The 20,227-nt window shown below is 33.7% G+C and overlaps 1 protein-coding gene across 1 annotated transcript; it reads right to left on the minus strand.

Annotated features, from left to right (window-relative positions):
- Positions 1-3,318: 3,318 nt before the first annotated feature.
- LOC110025257 lies at positions 3,319-18,312 on the minus strand. The gene is made up of 7 exons (XM_020725628.1): positions 17,314-18,312; positions 8,884-9,028; positions 8,717-8,770; positions 8,543-8,634; positions 4,212-4,447; positions 3,943-4,113; positions 3,319-3,663 (listed from the first exon to the last, which is right to left on the minus strand). Exons 1-7 carry the CDS (start codon positions 18,261-18,263, stop codon positions 3,566-3,568), a joined length of 1,746 nt encoding a protein of 581 aa, XP_020581287.1. The 5' UTR covers positions 18,264-18,312; the 3' UTR covers positions 3,319-3,565.
- Between the last annotated feature and the right edge of the window lie 1,915 nt (positions 18,313-20,227).

The raw sequence follows: 20,227 nt of genomic DNA on the forward strand, positions 1-20,227 counted from the left end.
CAAATTAAAAATAATGAAATTACAAATATGACCCTCATAAAGCGGCCATGGGGAATAGTAGATTCAAAATCTGAAAATAGCAATAAATTTAATACCTATAAATTACCACTATAGTCTGCTTTTAATGGAAATAATATATTGACTTTCTATAACGGAATTAGCCGATTGACTTTTTGCTACAATTCAAAATGGAGTCTTGGCATTTAAAAATAAGCCCATAAGATTTATTTATTTGAGTTAATTGTCAAATTTGCATGCTTTTTTATCTTTATAATATTTAGTATTAGAAAAAGATGCATCAAAAGTTGTGTTTCACATGTAAATGTTAGATATGTAAATATATGAGAATTTTGGGGTTTGTATGTAAAATCCATAATGGTTAAGGTATTGACAAAATTAATTAGCATAAACACTGAAATTTAGGCTTAATCTTCTATGAGAGTAATTAAAATATAAGATAAACAATCATTGGTGAAAGGTCATGATATCTATCAATAACTGATAAATGATAAGATTGGATGCTCGTAGTCTTCTATGCTAATTGATTGTAGGGAGAGAATTGAATGATGGTGAATGTCGGTGTCGGTCGGTAGTGAATTACAGCGGACGATGATGATCAAACACTGATAGCAGTTGATAGACATTTTGTGATCGCCGATGTTAGCCACGAGCAAATGATAATGATCATCAACATTGATTGAATGACATTGCTTTATGACTCTCAAAATTGAAATACTTCTTTTACTTCAGGTTTGTTTAGGTGTAAAATGGAGTCATATTTATACTTATTAGATTTGAAACTGTATTTATTTTGTGCATATCTTCTGTACTCTCTCTTTAAACATGTGATATTATTGAGTAACGAAATGTCTCAATGACATTCAAATTTGGTGATTTTAAGCACATAAAGTTTTTATTTTTTCTATTTTATTTTAAAATAGTTTTATGATTTTTTATAAATTTCAATAATATGAATGATAAGTATGATGAATGTCAGATAGTTTTTTTTTTTTAATTATCAAGATATTTCATATGATGGTGCCCTGAGGTTATTGGACATTCATGGTGATTTTGGATTATATTTGAATTTTATAATTTTTAAAGACATTAAATGTGCATAAAAGTTATAAAAATGAGATATATGATGCAGCAATGGCTCATATATTATTAATAGACTCAGAAAACCAATCTTATCTAAAAGCTACAATGTGCCATTTATAATTAAAGCTTAGGGGCCCATAAATAATAAATTATAACTTTCTTAAATGGCTAAAATTCTCTCTATTTTTCATGTAATTCATCTAAAATCTCTCTCCATTTCTAACATAATTTCACAATTGTATAACCAATATACCGTCATGCATATTTAGAGAAGGCTTCTCCATGAGTAAGATATCATAATCTATGACTAGCAAATCAATCTAAGTCTATATTGTCATCCCAGCTATCATTCTATCAAGGTAATCAAAGTTGTCCAAAGCAAATAAGCCATCTAAAAAGATCATCATTACATCAAGGTATATAGATCTATCCCTATTTATGACGCCACTTGACTCCTGAGTCGCAGTCCTTTCATGAAAACACTGTGGAAAGATATAACACTACACGAAATGTAATTTAGAATTTTATTTTCTCATGTATAAAAGAGAGGTCAGATGGGATCTAAATCTCAAAGGGGACAGACGCTTCCTCTCTTCTCTGAGTCTTTCTCGCTACCAAGAGATCCTAAGAAAATATAGAACGAGACAAATGAGCTTTATTTGTACGAGCTCACAAACAAGAGATCATATGTCTTAAAAGAATTCAACATCAATCTAAGATAATATAAGAGAATTTGATAAATAAAGACATAAATCCTTTATTTGAACAGAAAATAGGGATTTATTTTTGTCATAAATTGTTTGAGTTTTGGTGGAAATAAAAATCAGTGGTGGGAAGAGAAACATGACAGCAGCAATAAATTGTGTGCAGAAAGATAAGATTATTAATTTTTATTTTTATTTATTTTTTGCATAAAAATTATTATTATTTGCGATTATATTTCAAACTTGCATGTGGCTCCAAATTTGAAAACATTTTAAGTTAATAAAGAAATGCGATATACTTTTTAATCGACTAAGAAAATTAAGTTAAATATAAAAGGTTTTCAAGTAAATTAAAAAAAGAAGGTAAATCTGTTACCATCAACGGTCAAGAAACGTCAGAGATCACATGACCGGCATGAGAAACAGGGTTTAAGCCGGTTGGGGACCATGTGTTGGTTCCCCATAAAATATTTTTTGATTTAAATTTACTAATTTATATATATATATATATATATATATTTTTCCATAAAATATTTTTTGATGTAAATTTACTAATTTATATATATATATATATATATATATATAGTTTAAGATATCTAACTTGCTGGAATAAAAAAAATTTATTGAAAATAAAAGAACTGAGATATTCAAGTCTCTCAAGAGCATTTCTTTAATTTCAAACCAACAAAAAATTTAAATAAATGTAAGCACTCAGCCACAGGGTTTTCGCAAGTCAAATTGAGCTCGAATTATGCCTAACTCGAGCTCAGCTTGTTTGTCAAATACAAGCTCAGCAGGCGATATTTATCAAAATTCAATTAATCGAGCTAGCTCGCAAGGCAACGAACCGGGCCTCAACAAGCTTGAGCTCACGACTCAATAAATTTAACTAACGCGCTTGTTAACGAGTCGAGCTCAAAACAACGCTCAAGCTGGCAAGCTTGCCACATTCAATACTTACTAATGAAAAACAGTGGCATAGGGGATAAAAAAATGTTTTGCACACAAATGAAATTACAACAATATTTTTATAGAGATTTCAAATATGTCAGAGAAGATAAATAAGTTGCATCCAGAAAGTGTACCATGGTTTTCCCTCAGTTGTTCATTTCAAGTCTTTTTTTGTGTCATCAGGCAGCATGAAGGAAGCAACATACGAGAGATAACCCAGGTGTAATTTGAAAATAAAATAAAACTTTCAAGATTAGACAAGTCATATTCACTATGGTTCCAAAATGGGTTATAATTATGTAACTTCAGAATTTTATGATAAATCTCTACCATCAAAGGTAACAATTTAAATAATTCATCGATCAAATCATGTTGATTCAACCATGGTTACTTGGGTTATATTTGAAGACGCAGCAAAAATTATGCCCACGCTGCACCTCGACAAACTCGAGCTCACGGATCAATAAGCTCTGACCTGAGAGAGCTCGAACAAGTCGATCTGAAGCCAGTTAGAAAAATTACAACAATGTTTTTTTATAGAAATTTCAAATATTTTACAGAAGATAAAGAGCACCATATTGTGATCCCAATTGTTCTTTCCAATTCATCTGCATATCATCAGGTAACATGATCATTCATGTCAAATTTCCCAGTTGCATAACATGAATGAAAATTTTTCTAATCTACCCTCCCTGCAGAAAAGAAAAACAAATTGCAGAACCAAATCCACATAAAACCAGCCCAAAGCAAAAAAGAAAGAAATCAAACAGCCGAAGAAAGCAGCTGCGGTTAACGGTATAAAAGCTCAGCTAACTAACTATCCCCAACTGGTCAATAAGGATGCCAACTTGGTCTCCACAGAGCGCCCTTGAAATATTGCCAGGTTCCAGAAGGTTAAACAGAACAACTGCAAAAGAAATCCCCAAATTCAGAATCACCTGAAAATTTTGCATTGACACATCTAACACCCAAACTTTACTTTCTACATTTATGACCCACAAATATTTCATATCACATGAGAAAGAAAAAGGTGAAATATATCTTTTCATGCATATATACCCATAAGGGGGTACATATGTAAAAATTGAAGTTTAGGTGTTAGACACGTAAATACATGGGAATTAAGTGGTATGCATGTAAATCTTCCTTGAAAAAAAGAGAAGAAAAAAAGCTGATGGAACTAAACCAGAAATATTGCTTTCTTCACAGAACGAAACCGCAGTCACATCCATGGATGTGAAACCTCTGGAGACGAAATCCCTGAAAGAGATGTGCTCAAATCCAGAGCTTCCATTCCTGGAATGAGAGCCATTTACATCGTCTGAAATGATGCCTTTCAGCACAGCATCTGCGTTAACTGTGGAAGGGCACAGTATTACATGAGTTGAATGGGGAAAAAGCTTCCATTCCTGGAAAGCAGAGAATCCTGCTTCTGTACAAGCAATAGCTACGTACTCTCTGAGGCTCTCAGAGCCGCAGCCGCGTCGGTGGTGACGAGAGGATTTCCCGTTCCAAACCCAATCCCTCCAAATATGACGATCCGTCCTTTTTCAAGATGGCGGATGGCTCGTCGCCGAATGTATAGATCGGCTATTTCTTGCATCATAAATGGGGTTTGGACACGAGTTTCGATGCCGATCTTCTCTAATGATGCCTGGAGCAATATAGCATTCATGGTTGATGCCATTATGCTGTTGAAGGGTGCAATACCGGAAATATTAGCTAAAAGATTTGCAGTACTTTTTCAGATATAGATGTATAATAATTGTTCATAGCACCTAAGAAATAAGAAATCGTTAACAGCACTTAACTTCGACAAACAATCTGGAGCCAGTTTAAACTGATTCATCACTTCATTCTAAGTTAGGATTGAGTTATTTCTGAAGAAAGTTTGATTTCACATTTTTAAAAGTCGTGAAAGCCCATATTTTAAAGATCAAAAGGAAAAAAATCAAAATAAAGAATTGTCTAAGAAATATGATTGTGGAATTAATAAGCGAGTCATTTATATTTCAAAATAGGTTTTGAAGATCAAATTTGGAGAATGATTATTCTCATCACAATTGTATTTTCATAATTATTTTATAAAATTTTCAAACACAAGATCAGTGATATTATATATGAAGTTTTAACTCAAAGCGTCGCATGGGATTGGAAAGATGCGGCTATAAGAAAATTGGAGAACCACTCTTTGCTCTAAATAACTAAAAAATAAGACCAAGGGAAGCCAAGGAGCAACCCCTTACTAATTAGCTTACAAAGTGGGCCCTATTTCAACCACATATAGGAGTCGAAGAAGACAAAGATTTTATATCTCCTCTTGGAGGATACCAACCATTTAAGATGAAAAATAAAATCTGCATACCTACATAAGATGATTTAATTGATTCTAAAAAGCTTAATGAATCGGCGGATCAATCCAAAACTTATATAGTCTCTAGCAATATTCTTCCCAAGGAAAAGACTTATTCTTCAATATCAAACTCATTAAAAACCTTAAATATAGTGAAAAACTCATCTCAAACATAAACTTCAAAATGTTATTTGGAAGTAATTCAGGAAGTTGCTTAGCCAAGAAATATACATATGGGGTGTGAGGAACATTAATAGTAGTGGTATGGGCTCCAACAACCTAAAGAAATCACCCATGCAAGAACACACTAGAAGATGAGCCCCTTATTGATAGCAACTTCAGACCGTTGCTTGTGAATCAGCTATTGATATCAGCCCCTTATTGATAACAAATTTGAATGGAAAAAATTCTGAATCAACTTTGAACCCAAACATGCTTGAGAAATTGTTATCTTATGAATCTATATGGTTAAATGGTCAACGCAATCAACGTGGAGTTAGAAGAACCTGATAAGACTCATTGCATGCACCCCTTTTCTCTAAAATGGATTTAAAAGGACCTGAAGAAGAGAATTGATCGATAATGCAGCATTTACTTTTGTCATTACTGAGGAATACATTGACCAGAAGATGTGTAAAATTGTGCCTTGCCATATCCAACATCTTATTTTTAGAGGCCTCTCTATCATGGGACAAAGGCTTTCTCTCTTATAAAAGGGTGAAACAATATTGCATCTCTAAAGATCGAATCAATAATAATTAACAAGAGCAAGGGGTGTCAGCACTATGTATGGTGGCAATTAGGCAAGTGAACAGAACTATTAATGTGTGTTAATGCCTTATCTACTCTTTGTTCAACAAGAAAAATCTAGTAGAAATAAAAGTGCCTTAGAAAAGATTTGATTCGAAGAAAAAGCAAAATAATCATCTTTGACTCTATAGGAGAAAAGTTGAGACGACAACCGGTAAGAGAATGACGGGCTTTTCGAACAATCAAGAGGATTGTTTCGTTGTCAATTAGTTGAGCTTGAAATTAAAATTCTTTTAAACTTCATCCTTCCTAAAGTTGAGATGTATTGCAACTCGGCGATGGAGAATAAAGTAATTTTAATGCAAGAGGAAAGACATGGGGCAGATTAATTTGAAAAGTTTATGGTGGTAAAAAAACCAAGAACAACATGTGATAATAACTTCCCGCACTTCACCAAATTGTGAAGCACTAGCAACTTAATCTACCTCAGAAAAGAGAAGGTGGTTACATTGACCAAAAAATAGTTTAATAACATCAAATGTAGTGGTCAAAGCTCTAACAAGCCTGACATATGAAGTGGATGGCATACCTATAATAATTTAATCTACTCATCATGTAAAGGAAAGAAGTACAAAACAAATAATTTACACGCTCGACTGTCGGTAGCACTTTCGACAATTATGCTTAAGGCAAGGCATGTTTACCCGCAACAGTTTAACAATGACTTCTAAGATATTTCAGAAGGAGCTCAAGGCGAAGCATGCATAATCAAAGACAAAATACTCACTCAAAGGATATGACTCCACATTCTAAGGCGACCAGACACTTTATGGTGGAAAAGATATTTTTTAATTGTAATGGTTTATATATTACGTAAGAATGAATCTCGAAGCCAAGTTTTTTAGAGTATATGCATTAAGCTTGACATCAAAATTTCAAGTGTCAACTCGCTCATAGTTATGTAGTTATGTACCTTCAAGGACTTCTGAGAGATCTAATGGATCAATTCTTAATGATGACAATGCTCATGGAATACAAATAAAACATCACAGAAGAAAAAAAAATCATTTATTTTTCAGAAATTTTAGCAGCCCAGACTCTCACCTGTCCAAATATTGTCGGCTTTGACCTAATGGCCTCACAATTTTGTCTCAATGGTACAACTTCCAAGGAGGTCACTCATCCTAAGAGTGCTCCCGAAAAAACACATACCCTTGGAGTTTATAGTAAATTTAAACTGTTACAAAACCTAAATGTTTAACAGTTCAACTTCATTCTATTTAAGGGGTCATTTCTCCCACTTAAGTAACCAACATCCTCAATATTACTCTTAACCCAGAATCATCTACTAGACAGACATTATGATCAAACTGGAGAAATGCAATGTTATCATTTGTAACAACCCAAACTCATTCATCGAGATATTATCCGTTTTGGCCTAATAGCATCATCATTTCGTCTCATTGGTGTAGCTTTGTAGGAGATCACTTATCTTGGGAGTGCCTCCCACATGAGCACATTTAATTTTAGAGGTTTTCATGAAATTCCAACCATTAACACCAAAAGACACCTTAATGTTTATGAATTCAGCTTTATTCTATTCAAGAAATTTCACAAAAATATTTGCGTACACTTCACACTCTAAAGCTTAATTATTTCAAATAGAGAGCCCTACTTCAATAGTTTTTGGAGATCACATAGGTCCGTGATTAATTACTACTCTCAAGAAAAACATAAAGTTCCAAACTGATAGCCAAACTAGGGCCTATCAATAAACTTATACCGCATATTCTAAGAGGATTCAATTCTAGACAATAAAATACACGGGATGAAAGCTTACCATGCATTCAATTTGCTTTCCACATAACAATGCACATCTCTACAAATTGAGCTCTATTTGAGAGTATCTAAGACATGGAATTGCTAATGTTAGGTTCTTCTCCTAAAGGTGATGATGGTGATTATGTGAGGAATGAGTTGAACAGTTCTGCAGATTTACCACATTGATTGGGGCAGGGAGAGGGAAAGTTGCTGTATAAATTGGCGCATATGTGATAACCATGCTTAAACATCCAGCATTAGTTTAAACCCGCCCTTTCAAAGGCTAGGCCACCTGCACGATAACAGGCCCGGCCTTCAATCTAATTTCAAGAAAAAGAGTAGAAGGTAACATCGAGATAAGTCCGATAAGCTTCACAACAAAACCCAATTCTAAGTGAAGTGATGACTTCTTCATGCTAGTCATGAAGTTCGCCCAGACTCCAACATAAACAAACAGGTAAAGCACAGCAGTCCTAACGCCCAAAAACAAAGAAATTTATCCTGCAACACTTCACAGTATTTCACTTATGCCTTTCAACCTGCCTTCAACTAACAATCAGCAGCACTATTCACATATCATAAGAATTAATTTTGTTGAAACCTGCTCTCACTTTTCTAACATGCTGCTATTCCGCATTTATTTATTTAAGTACTTAAAAATGGTTGATTATCACACTAATTACCAAATGATACCTTTCTCCATCCAAACCACTTGATGAAAAAACCAAGTCTAGAAAAAAAAAAAAAAAAAAAAAAAATGGAAATAAAAAAACAGGAAAAAGGAAATTAAGAAAACGTAGACAAGACCTGAAAGTTAAGAGATATGGCCACATTACTCCAAAAAGTACAAGAGAAACCATACCCTATTTGGCATGCAGTAGTTCTGTCTGTGTCAGTGGCAGCCACCAAAGAGTCGCCACAGAAAAAATTTAGACCTCCTGCAACCACCGCAACCTAAAAAAACATCACAAATACAAAAATTAAGAAGCCATAAGATTTATGGCAAATTGCTTTCTCCATTTTATCTAAAGAGTACCTCAACTCCAACATTATTTGCCATAGCAACCTCATTAGCAATCAGCATCATCACCTAATTAACAAAAAAATGATGTGTGTTAAACTCAGGCAATTTCAAGCAAACCAAAAGCAACCATATAAGAATAATACAAATAGCACCTACAAACATTAAAGAGTAAAGAGAACCTTTGGGTCAACATTCTGTGAACCGGTTCCGGCCAATGCAGCACCACTAATTTTCAAAACAACTCTCTTCCATCTTGGATTTGGTAGTGATTTTAACTTAATGTTACTCGTTAAGCTAGCTGAACCAGGTGAAGTGCCAGGATATCTACACATGCGATCAATTGAGAACAAGAAAAACAAAATTGCTGGCAGTAACAACATTACCACAAAAAATATAGAGATATTAAAGTGACATTTGGTTCACTTTTGTTTCTTATTTTTTATTTTGTTTATGTTTTCATTTAAAACAAAATATGTTTGACTACTTGAATAAAGTATGATTCTTTTTAAAAACAATCAAAATACTTAAAAATTATTTTGAGTGTTTTCAAAAACATATTAATTTATTTCTAGAAATAAAAAAAATAAACATCCAAAAAAACAAACTAAATTAATATTAAAAAAAAAAAAACCCCTAAACTAACATATCAACCAATGAGGCTGTCCAAAAAATTGAGTCAAGAGACCTTAACTCCACATCGCTGGCAAAAAATTTAATCAACTAACACAAAGTAGTCCTTTTGCTCCATAGAAAGCCCAACTTCAAAACCAATCCTTTCTCTAAAATTAGAACACTGCTCTATTACACTCAAACTAAGGTATCTACCATTAGCCAACCGTTGATTCTACATCTTAAAAATCTACTAATCTGGGCATTTTAGCTCTACAAAAGTTCTTTGAAGCTTCTTCCACCAAGACTAAAATTATTTTAACTGTTAACCAGCCTAGCTATATAACTCCTCAAACAAATCTCATCAGCTTCCTCAAAATCGGTGCACTATTATTTTAGATGAAGGAGATCTATTCTCTCAGCTTAAACACTCATCATTTTTCAGACTTCTAAAAAGAATCCCTTTTCTTGCTTGGTATCATGATAAGAAAAAATGTCAGTTTTTTGCTTTTTTGACTTAAATATATAAAACATAACATAGCATTGCCAAGAGGCTATATATGGCACCATTAAGGGAATAGACAAGCTGAAATGTAAATTATGGCTCAATGACCAGCTGTCTGTCTTAACATATTTAGTAGAAAGAACCGAAATCAAATTTCTTTAAGAATCTGAAAAAACAGTAGCTCATTCTCTTTATTGTAGTTATCTTTGATGTGCCATGTGCCAAACAAACAATGATTTGATAAATAAAAACAAAATACCAAACAAGCTATAGGATTCCACCACCGATGCAATAAAATGACAATTTAGTACAAAATTAAAATTAAGGTACGAATTTCACACGGACCTAAACATTGTAAATGCCTAAGAAATGACATGGCAGAAAAGTTATATGGCACCATTAAGGGAATAGACGAGAGGAAATGTAAACTACGGCTCAATGACCAGCTCTCTGTTTTAACATAAATATTTAGTAGAAAGAACCGAAATCAAATGTCTTTCAGAATCTGAAAAAACAGTAGCTCAAACTCCTTATTGTAGCTAGCTTTCATGTGCCATGTGCCAACCAAACCATGATTTCATAAATAAAAACAAAATACCAATATGCTATAGGATTCCACCACGCATGCAATAAAAATGACAAAGTCCAAAAAAATTAGGGTACAAATTTCACACAAACCTAAACATTGTAAATGCCTAAGAAAATGACATGGCGGAACAGGCCTTTAAAATTTAACTCATACGACAGCAAAGTTAGAAATATTTGTATCACAATAAATGAATCATCGGACAACGATATTGGTATACACATTCTTGGCACATTCTATAAGTAACATATGTGCTAATCAGATTAAGTTGGTCTGACAGTTTGATGGACTGACAACTAAAACAAAATATTGATTGAATTTTACCAATCACAGTTTTAGAACGTCAGTAAATCCAATTAGACAAGGAAAACAAAGCAAAAACCACCTTGATTTGGGTTTTTTAGCTCATTGGTCCCACGGCTTCAACTTAGGCATAATATGAATCCATATTCCCTACAACTCTTCCGTAAATAGAAAAGTTAAACATTTTTTGCCACATCAGCTTTAGAATTCCCTTCATTCCCTCTTGTTTGTGTCCTTCGTTTCTGGTCGGATGGCTCACTAATCCTAGTCGACTATGTACGTTTTCTTTGGAATTAAGGGTGGTTTGGTTACAGATATTTAAAATCAATGAATTTTTAGAATGCCGTGCAAAATAATACAATGAACTTCTATATCTTGGCAAAATTTAGTTGGTAGTAACTAAATACATGAAAATTTTCTTGTTTGATTGAGCGTAAAATAAATAAATAATCGCATAAGTTAATCAGCAATTTAAATGTGTAATGATACAATTTCCTTCATTATTACAAGACTATTACAAACTAATATTTAAAAAACAGCGTTCTTTTCTGCATTTAATTTCTTGGAGTTGTTTATAGAGCTTTATAATTCCTATAATGGATATTATCAGCAGGAGGATTGAAAAATGAATCAATTTTGATGCTTGGCAAAATGAAAAGCAATTAATTTAATGATGAACGAGGTCATTAAGGAAGACAGATATAGAGGTTCCGTAATCAATGAAAACAATGGGCATGATCTGTTAGCTTCCTGATAAAAATGAAGAAAAATTACCATATCCACTTTCAGGTAGAAGAAATCAGGATTTTTACAAAATAGTGTTGCCACATAAATAAAGAAGAGAAAGAGATACCTGGTGGACAAAGGGTTGAAAATCATGCATATCAAACCTATGGGATCGTGACGTCACGAAAGATTGGGAGCATGGTCATGGGCGGAGATGAACATGACACATGTGAATGAGAGCATAATCAGGAACGAAAATGAGAATGGCCAATAAGAACGAGAATGGGAATGAGGCTGGGGTTGATGGGGAGACAAGAACAACGGTTAAGAAAGGCTTGGAATCTTAAGTAAATGAGATATATAATGAGATCAAGATGCATTTAGAATTCAAGCAACCTAGGAGGAATTCGGAATTCTAATGAATTGAGGCTTTTGAGCTATTCCAATTTCCCTAAAAAAAATACACTGCAGCTACTTCAATTCATACCAAGCATTTAAAAATAAGAACTCATAAATTTCTTTTATTTTACATCCACAATACTTGAAACCAACTACTTTAATTCATACCAAGCACTTAAAAATAAGAATTCATAAATTACTTTTATTTTACATCCACAATACTTGAAACCAACTACTTTAATTCATACCAAGCACTTAAAAATAAGAACTCATAATTTACTTTTATTTTACATCCCAAATAGTTGCAACCAACTAACCCCTAAAAATAAAGTTTATTCTAGCATGTCAATAGCAAAGACTTTTGGCCTAATTTTTTGACATGCAACATTCTATATAGGTAGCAAAATATGTATTCTTAGATCAAAATGAAAGAATAAATTAAGTTCATTGTCACCTAAAGAGATGGTGTAGCTCCAGTGTCAGACAAGATTAAAGAGATTTGTCTTAGATAGTTTGATCACATTAAACGTCGCCCATCTAATTATCCGGCTAGAAGATTAGATGGTTTAGATTCAACTTATGCTAAGAAAGGTAGAGGTAGATCTAAAAAGACCTAGACATATTAGAAAAATGAACTTAAGTTATTAGAATTAAATGAAAATATGAAACTCAATAGGACACAATGGAGAAAAAAGATTCATATAGCCGGCCTCATTTAGTGGGATAACGGTTTGTTATTGTTGTTGTTGTCACTAAAGAAATTGCTTCTATGATGAATGTAATGATAATTTAAAGTAGTTCAAAATAAAGGATGTAAGAACCTTAGAAAAGAGGGAAGCCGCCAAACCTATGTAGAGAAAAGGCACACCGGCACTTCATTTAGTGGCTATATCATGTATTTTTTTCTTCCTTGTTTTCATATTCATTTAGCATAACTTTTCTTCAAGTCATTTAACTCATTTGCCTTTTTTTCAATAAGTGGAACAAGAAGTACATTCATGTAGGTAGGTACACTATCCTTCTTCCTTTCTTAATAGCAAATGCCTTGATGAGGATGTTCTCACATAGTGGCTATTAGTGCAAAGTCTATATATCATAGCTTTTTTTTCATCTTTGATGAAACACTTATTTCATGAATTATTGTTCTATGAATGCCCCTCATAATGAATTATTTTTAATTTACAATAATGTTGGTTTGCCGAGAGCCATGCCTGTGTGTTGCATGAGCCAAACGAAAAGTGGCATATGATATAAATAATCAATTTTGCTAATATGTCCAATGCCTTTCATTTGGTTCATTTCTGTTCTAGACTAAGGCACTTTAATAAAATTGAGCAGTTGCTACGATCTTCATTTCAAAACCAGCTTTTTATTCAACAAAAAAAGCTGAACAACTTCAAAACATCACTCGTACCTAACTATAATTGTAAAAGAGTATGATTCAAGACTCTAAACACGATTAAAAAAAAAAGAGAAAAAGGACAGTCAGCCTCAACAACACGGAAAATATTTGCGTACATAATACTCACGCAACTCTGCGTGCGTACTCCATTAACCCCGCAATGCCCCCATAATAACCTATGAATAACATCTAAATAGAACTCGCGAAGGTTATTGGAAGGTTATTAGGGTTATAGGTTATTGGAATTAATACCTCAATAACCTCCCAATAACCCCCTAATAACCGCAAAGTGGAGGTTATTGCGGTGTCATTACGCACGCAGCTCTGGGTGCGTATTACGTGCGCAAATATTTCCCCAACAACACACCCATCACGACATAAGATAAATCCATCTCTTAAAATCACTATTCATTATTTAATGAGAAAATTTTGTTGAATTGAATGCAAACTTCTCAGATTCATCTTTACACATCAAAGTTGCATGCCTATCCATCCTAGCCTATTGCCGATAGACAAATTGGTTAAGGAAGCTATCAAATTAAATCATGATACTAACAAGAAAACTCAGGTAATATTGCCATTAGCCTTCTAGTGACATGGTGAGGGCTCAAATGCCCTAAAAAAAAAGTAGGGGCATTTACGTACATACCACACAAACTTTATATATTTACATCTCTAACACTAAACTTTCATATTTACATATCACTCAAATCTTCGACATCATATCAAAAATACCACTACTAACTTCAAAAAGTGTCATCAAACATAGATTTTGACACCAATATTTTATAAATGTAAATATAAAACTTTAAATGTTAGATGTAAATACATAAGACTTGAGAGGCATGTAAGTTAATTCTCAAAAAAAATATTTTCTGACCACAAAATCATGACATGAACAAGTTAATTCAGTGTCGAAAACTAATGTCAAAGTCAAACCTCACCAAAATAAGAAATACAAATAAAAGATGCTTCAGAAAAAATGTGGGTTTAACTCCCTTTTGTGAAAACATTCCATGACAAGAGGAAAAAAAGAAAATAAAAACAAAGAAAAGATGCAATTTCTTTTCCCCTTAATTACAAGTTACAATAAGAAAAGGATAATTATCATCCAATTATTGGGAGTTGAAAGAAAAGGAACAAGAAGAAACATCATTAAAATTTTGACATAAACATCTCTTCTGGGATAAAAAGGATTTTAAAAAAATACACTTATTACTAATTAAGATAAGTGAACATTCTTATTATTAATTACCTACTAATTAGTAAGATCAATAAACATAATAATTAGTATTCAATGGAAAATTAGTATAAAACACTTTTAGAATATATTTGTTCTAATTAGTTATAAAAAATTTACTTTAATATCATAATCATTAATTAACTACATAAAAATTAATCTATTATCTTGTATCATGGTATGATACAAAATAATGCCTACTAATTAGAAAGATCAATAAACATAATAATTAAAATTCAATCGCAAATTAGCATACTTAAACACTTAAAAAATATATTTCTTCTAAATAACCTTAATTAGTATATAATTAGTTTAATTTAATATCATAATCATTAATTAACTACATAAAAATTAATCTATTATCTTGTATCATGGTATGAGAATCAGTTCTAGTAGGTAGTAAATCAGATTATCCATAATTACAATTTGAGCATCATAAAACAACAACAACAACAACAAAGCCTTAATCTCACTACAATTTGAGCATCATATCAAAAAAAATATCAATGAGATCAAAATAGTTAAGTATTAATAGTTTTATTTGCTCAATGAGCATTATCGATAAGGATGACTCTTCAATAACATCATTAAGATTAAATAAAAAAGGTACCAATTGTCTACAAGTATGATCAAGTCATCGATCAATATAAAAGATCTGAAACTTTAATCTTTGAAATAATTTTATCTTACAAATAGTACAAGGATGAATTTAATATTTTTCAAATTGTTTGGATAACTGTATTTGAATTTAAATTTATATTAGGATAATTCTATTTAGATAAGGTTATCTCTTCTTTGTTGAGGTTTTTTGAGAAAAAAAAAAGATCTTATCAACGTCGTATTTGCTGATGAATAAAATTAATTTACTATAATAATATCAATCTGAGAATTCTCCCAAAAAATAACTTCCTTTTCCTCTGCTGTCAAACATTTATCCACAAGCCCTTCAGAGTCCCAATCCTAGCACCATAACAAAAACCACTGTTTTGCTTGTTTCTGGGCAGCTGCCACTCCACTGCTTGTTGCTGATTGAAGTGTTTATTTATTTATTTATTATTCACTGTTTTTAGCTTATTGTTTACTTTCTACAACAATGTAAAACTCAAAAATAGTAAGCTGTTTGTTCTCCCAGCATGAAATAGTCCCTAAAAAGTGAAGCTACATGTCATTGCAAGAAGGAGAAAGTAGAGAACAATATTTTGTTGCATTCCAAATAAAAAGGAATCGAAAATAAGGCGAAACAACACTTGAGGTGTTGTTTAATTGATTGATAGATTTATATGAAACCCCCACATAATTTCTATTTTTTTTTTTCAAAGCTATTCTGGCATTTCATTGTAGATTTAACACACTGGCATTTAGAGGCTGGTTACAAATCAATCTAACCTATTTTAGCTTAAGTTACACCCACACGCATATGTATAAAGGTATTCAACGCCATAGAAATTAAACACCTGGCTTTACAACACTCGAGCGCTATTCAAATCCAACAGCTATGTGTCAAGTATGTACACCATGAAATAGGAATATATTTAAAATAAAAATTCAAAAGCTTAGCATGGACAAAATTTATCTGGGAGCGTACCCTTTCCTTTATTGAATCACTCCAAGTCATTCTTCCTGATGAGTATTGCATTGACATTCAATTCACGATCACTGCGGGTGTCAACTAGCTTAGCTGATAAAGAACTTAAAAGTTGTTTTCAAGGTCTTAGATTAAAAATCCCAACATCAAACCGTGAAAAGAAAAAAATAAACTAATTGTTATCATCAATAAGATATCATACACAAAAGTCTGTATCACAACAACAACATCTCAAACACCTCCAAAAAAAAAAAAAAAGATTTAGGCATCCCATCCCATAGACAAAACAATAGCTCTCAGCATCTCTGGTTTCCATATGAAATACTAAATGCTTTGGAGCTCCATGCGGTACTCTCTTCTCATGCACATCATCCACCTTTTTTTAGATATCATCATCATTAATATATTATAAATTTTATTTGAGTATGTTGACATTTTACTATGCCTTTGGAGCATAATTTACAGTAAAATTCACATGCGCTAATGAATATTGAATAAAAACTAACCTTTTATCACAAAATATTATTAAATAAATTCAAACTAAGGCGGTGTTTGGCTACAGATCAGATTTACGTTTAATAGGATTTGTGTAATCGGATACATCTGGATTATACAAATGACGGGAGGAGTTCGCGGGACAATGGGATAAATCCAACTCGCGATCGGACTTACTACATTTGGATTTACGTCGAACAGGTGAGGGAACACGATACAAAAACAACAGAACGTGTTGAAATTCAAATTAACGGAGTGTTGAATTTATTTTACATTTTTTCGGTGTTTGCTGGATTTAAGTTAAATCCATGGCAAAATCTAATAATAAGTATGCTACTAAACACCCCCTGCCATTATATTAATTTATCAAAAAAATTCGTATTTAAGTTTTTTTGTACTCCATTGCAATATGTTGTGGCATGAGATAGGTAAATTTGTAGGAAGAAAAATGGAATGACTTGCACTGAATGGTAAAACTTTTTTATTCTCTCATTTGGTTTAAATTAGTTTCGATTACAAATTTACCTATTCAAATTATTTTACCTCCAATTTTTCTCATGTTAGAAGCCCAAATCCACTTAATTGAGGAAACTTCTTTTTTGCTTTCTCATTTTAATCTTGTCACTCAAGTGTAAAATTATGGTCAAATACAGACTTTTTGCTCGTATAAAGTACCAAAGGAGAAAAGGGCATATAATAAGGCCATCAATATTGAAAAATTTACAGAAAAATAAGAGTAGGATGCCAAATAAATGAGACCTCTTCATCTGTCTCGAAACTGGACTGGAATCTCCAAGTGCAGGAGCTTTATCATCACCCACAGCATTTTTGGAAGAGGAACCCACAATCAACTCCATCTTCTTGAACCATAGCCAATGGCTGACAGCAATGCTGCCACTACAAAGGCGCTGACATTCAACCTTATAACGCTTTTTGAGGTTATCAACCTTGTTCTTGCACTGCTCCACAGTTTTACCCGATTTCTGCTTATCGCATCCCTCACTTACCGTAGTGGCGACGTCCTCCCAATCCCTTCCCCTCAAGTTTCCCCGGTTAAGCAGTACATACTTCTCAGTAAAGGCATCCAGAAGACACCCAATGGCCGAATCGCTCCACTCCTCCCGATCCTTCCGATAATCACTGGACGATGACGGCGCCACCGAAGACGACCTCGACCTCTTGTTGCCAGTGTTGTAACCAAAGGGACCTTCTTCATCGCTGAGCTCGTCCCGATCCCTGCGCCTGGCTTCCGCAAGAGGTGCGAGCAGCCGCTGATGTGGATAGTTAAAGTGAGAAACCGAAGCCGCGGCAGCGCGAGACTTGTGATCAGAGCTATCATCCCCGCTGGAGCCTTCATTCTGGCGAGGCTGAAGCGGATCAAAGGGGTCTGGTACGGGGTCGTCGTCGGCAAAGCAATGACTGTGTGGGTTCACATCTGTCGAGGCGAATGCCTCGCCGTATCCGTCGTGATCTTCGTCATCGCCCACAGAGCCAGTAGAAATTTTCTTTCCATCGAATGGACCAGAACGCGAATGGATCGGCACGGTCACTTCGGAGAGGTAGCGGTTAGCAGGAAAGGAAAGAACACTGGCGGCGGCACCACCGGCGGCCATGGAAGCAGAAGCTCGCATCTGCTGCTGCTGGGCCTGTGGGTGGTGGGATTGAGCTTCGTCACCGAGGATAGGAAAGTCGTCATCGCAGGAGGCCATGGGATGTTGGCGGCGTTAAGGTTTTAGGGTTAGGGTTTACGATTCGGAATCAGATAGAAGTAGGGCTGTCAGAAAAAAACCGAATAGTTCGTTTTCGTGTGCGATTCGTTCGATAAGTAAACGAGACAAACGCGAACAAATTTTTTTTGTTCGGTTAGTTAAATGAACCAAACACGAACAGTGATGCGTTCGTTCGTGTTCGAATCGTTATTATTTTAAATATAAAATAATATAAAATAATTATATATAAAAAATTTATTATATTTTAAAACATTAAATTTTATAAATTATAATATATAATAAAATAATAATAATAATAATATATTAATATACTATAGTAGTAATATATATTGTATATTTATATAATATAAGTTATATAATTAATATATAATATTACTTTTATATATTAATATTAGGGATGTCAAACTGGCTCGTCGTTCGCGAACAACTCGTGTTCGGTTTGTGTTCGGCTCGTTCGGTAAGAAACGAACACGAGCTTATTTCAAACAAACTAAATTTTAAACGAACCGAACACGAACACAAACTTTATTCGTTCGTGTTCGGTTCATTTACATTCCTAGATAGAAGGGACGGGAGGCAGACGACGTTAAGGAGAGTTTTAATTTCCGCATAAGGTGAATTAAATACGAAACGGCGGGAGCTTTCGGCGACCCGCGCGTTACGAAACCGTCATGTTTGGTAACTGCTCCGTTACGTAACCCCGCATATAGCGACAAAAATTATCCGCCGCCGAACGGGAGGACTAATTTTGTTATATTTTAAATATTTATTGAAATTAGAAAATTTTACTTCCACATTTTTATGCATAGATGGTTGAATTGGAGGGTTCCTTTCGTCAACAATAACAAATGCAAATTTCACATCAATATTTAAATGTCCACCATAATATCAAATCAAGCAAACTTTATGGTAACTCATCATTCACATATCACCATCCATTTATCAAAGAATATATCAATGAATTGTTCTCATCCATCTATAAAATTTTGACAAAATGTAATAATATTGCAATAATTGATTGTTAGACCAACAGTTATGGCGTCGTTCACCTCGTGCTCCACTATGTTGGCGTTGAGCTTGCCAAAATAGTTTAACGATTTATGTTATGTGTAAGACTAAAAGGAGAATTGAGTTATTTGTTAGTTATTATTGTGAGGTATAAATAGGGTTTAATAAATTTAGGGTAAGATTATATGTGTGAATGTTGTCTTTAATCTAGGGTCAGGGTTTGGGAGAGATCGTCTGCCTCTTAAATTGCAGGTGTTTATCTTTTATATATTTGGATAGTGTTTTGTGTTGGTGAAGTAAGAGAATGTGTTTGCCCTAATCTCCGTGGAAGTTGTCTCGTTCCTATCAAATTGATATCAGAGCAACATCCTAAGAGTAATGGTGATACAGTCGCGATTTAGTCACGATTCGAGGTAGCTAGAGGTAATGAGAAGCCAACGATGGGATCATGTAATACAGGAGTTCCGCCTTCATGATAAAAAACTATCCTCGGAATAATGGCAGATTAGAAAGTAAATGCATTGAAGGAAAAAATTAAAGGGAGAGATGAGCAAAATAATATATGAAATGGAGGAAAATTACTCGGACATGGAATGGCAGTTCTCATCAATGGGTTAGAGATTTAGGACCTTGGAAGAAATGATGAAGATCATGAGCATCGAGCGACGACATCTGGAGCGGACGCGAGTGGCAACAATATGAAGGTTTTATGCAGCATTTGGGCAGTGTCTCTACCTTAGACAAATCTAGAGCAGCAAGATCAAGCAAAGAAATTGGGAGTGAACTCGAGTGGCAGCACTTGGAAGAAATGTCACAACATTCAGACGGTTGGCACTAATGGAAGCATGTTGGATCAAGAGAATGAGTCAAGAGCGAATTCGTGGCAACATTTAGAGAGGATTGCATGATATCTAAAGGTTTGGGATGAGCAAAAA

This window comes from Phalaenopsis equestris, unplaced genomic scaffold (genome assembly GCF_001263595.1).
Source record: "Phalaenopsis equestris unplaced genomic scaffold, ASM126359v1 Scaffold000297, whole genome shotgun sequence".
Classification (NCBI taxonomy): Eukaryota; Viridiplantae; Streptophyta; class Magnoliopsida; order Asparagales; family Orchidaceae; genus Phalaenopsis; species Phalaenopsis equestris.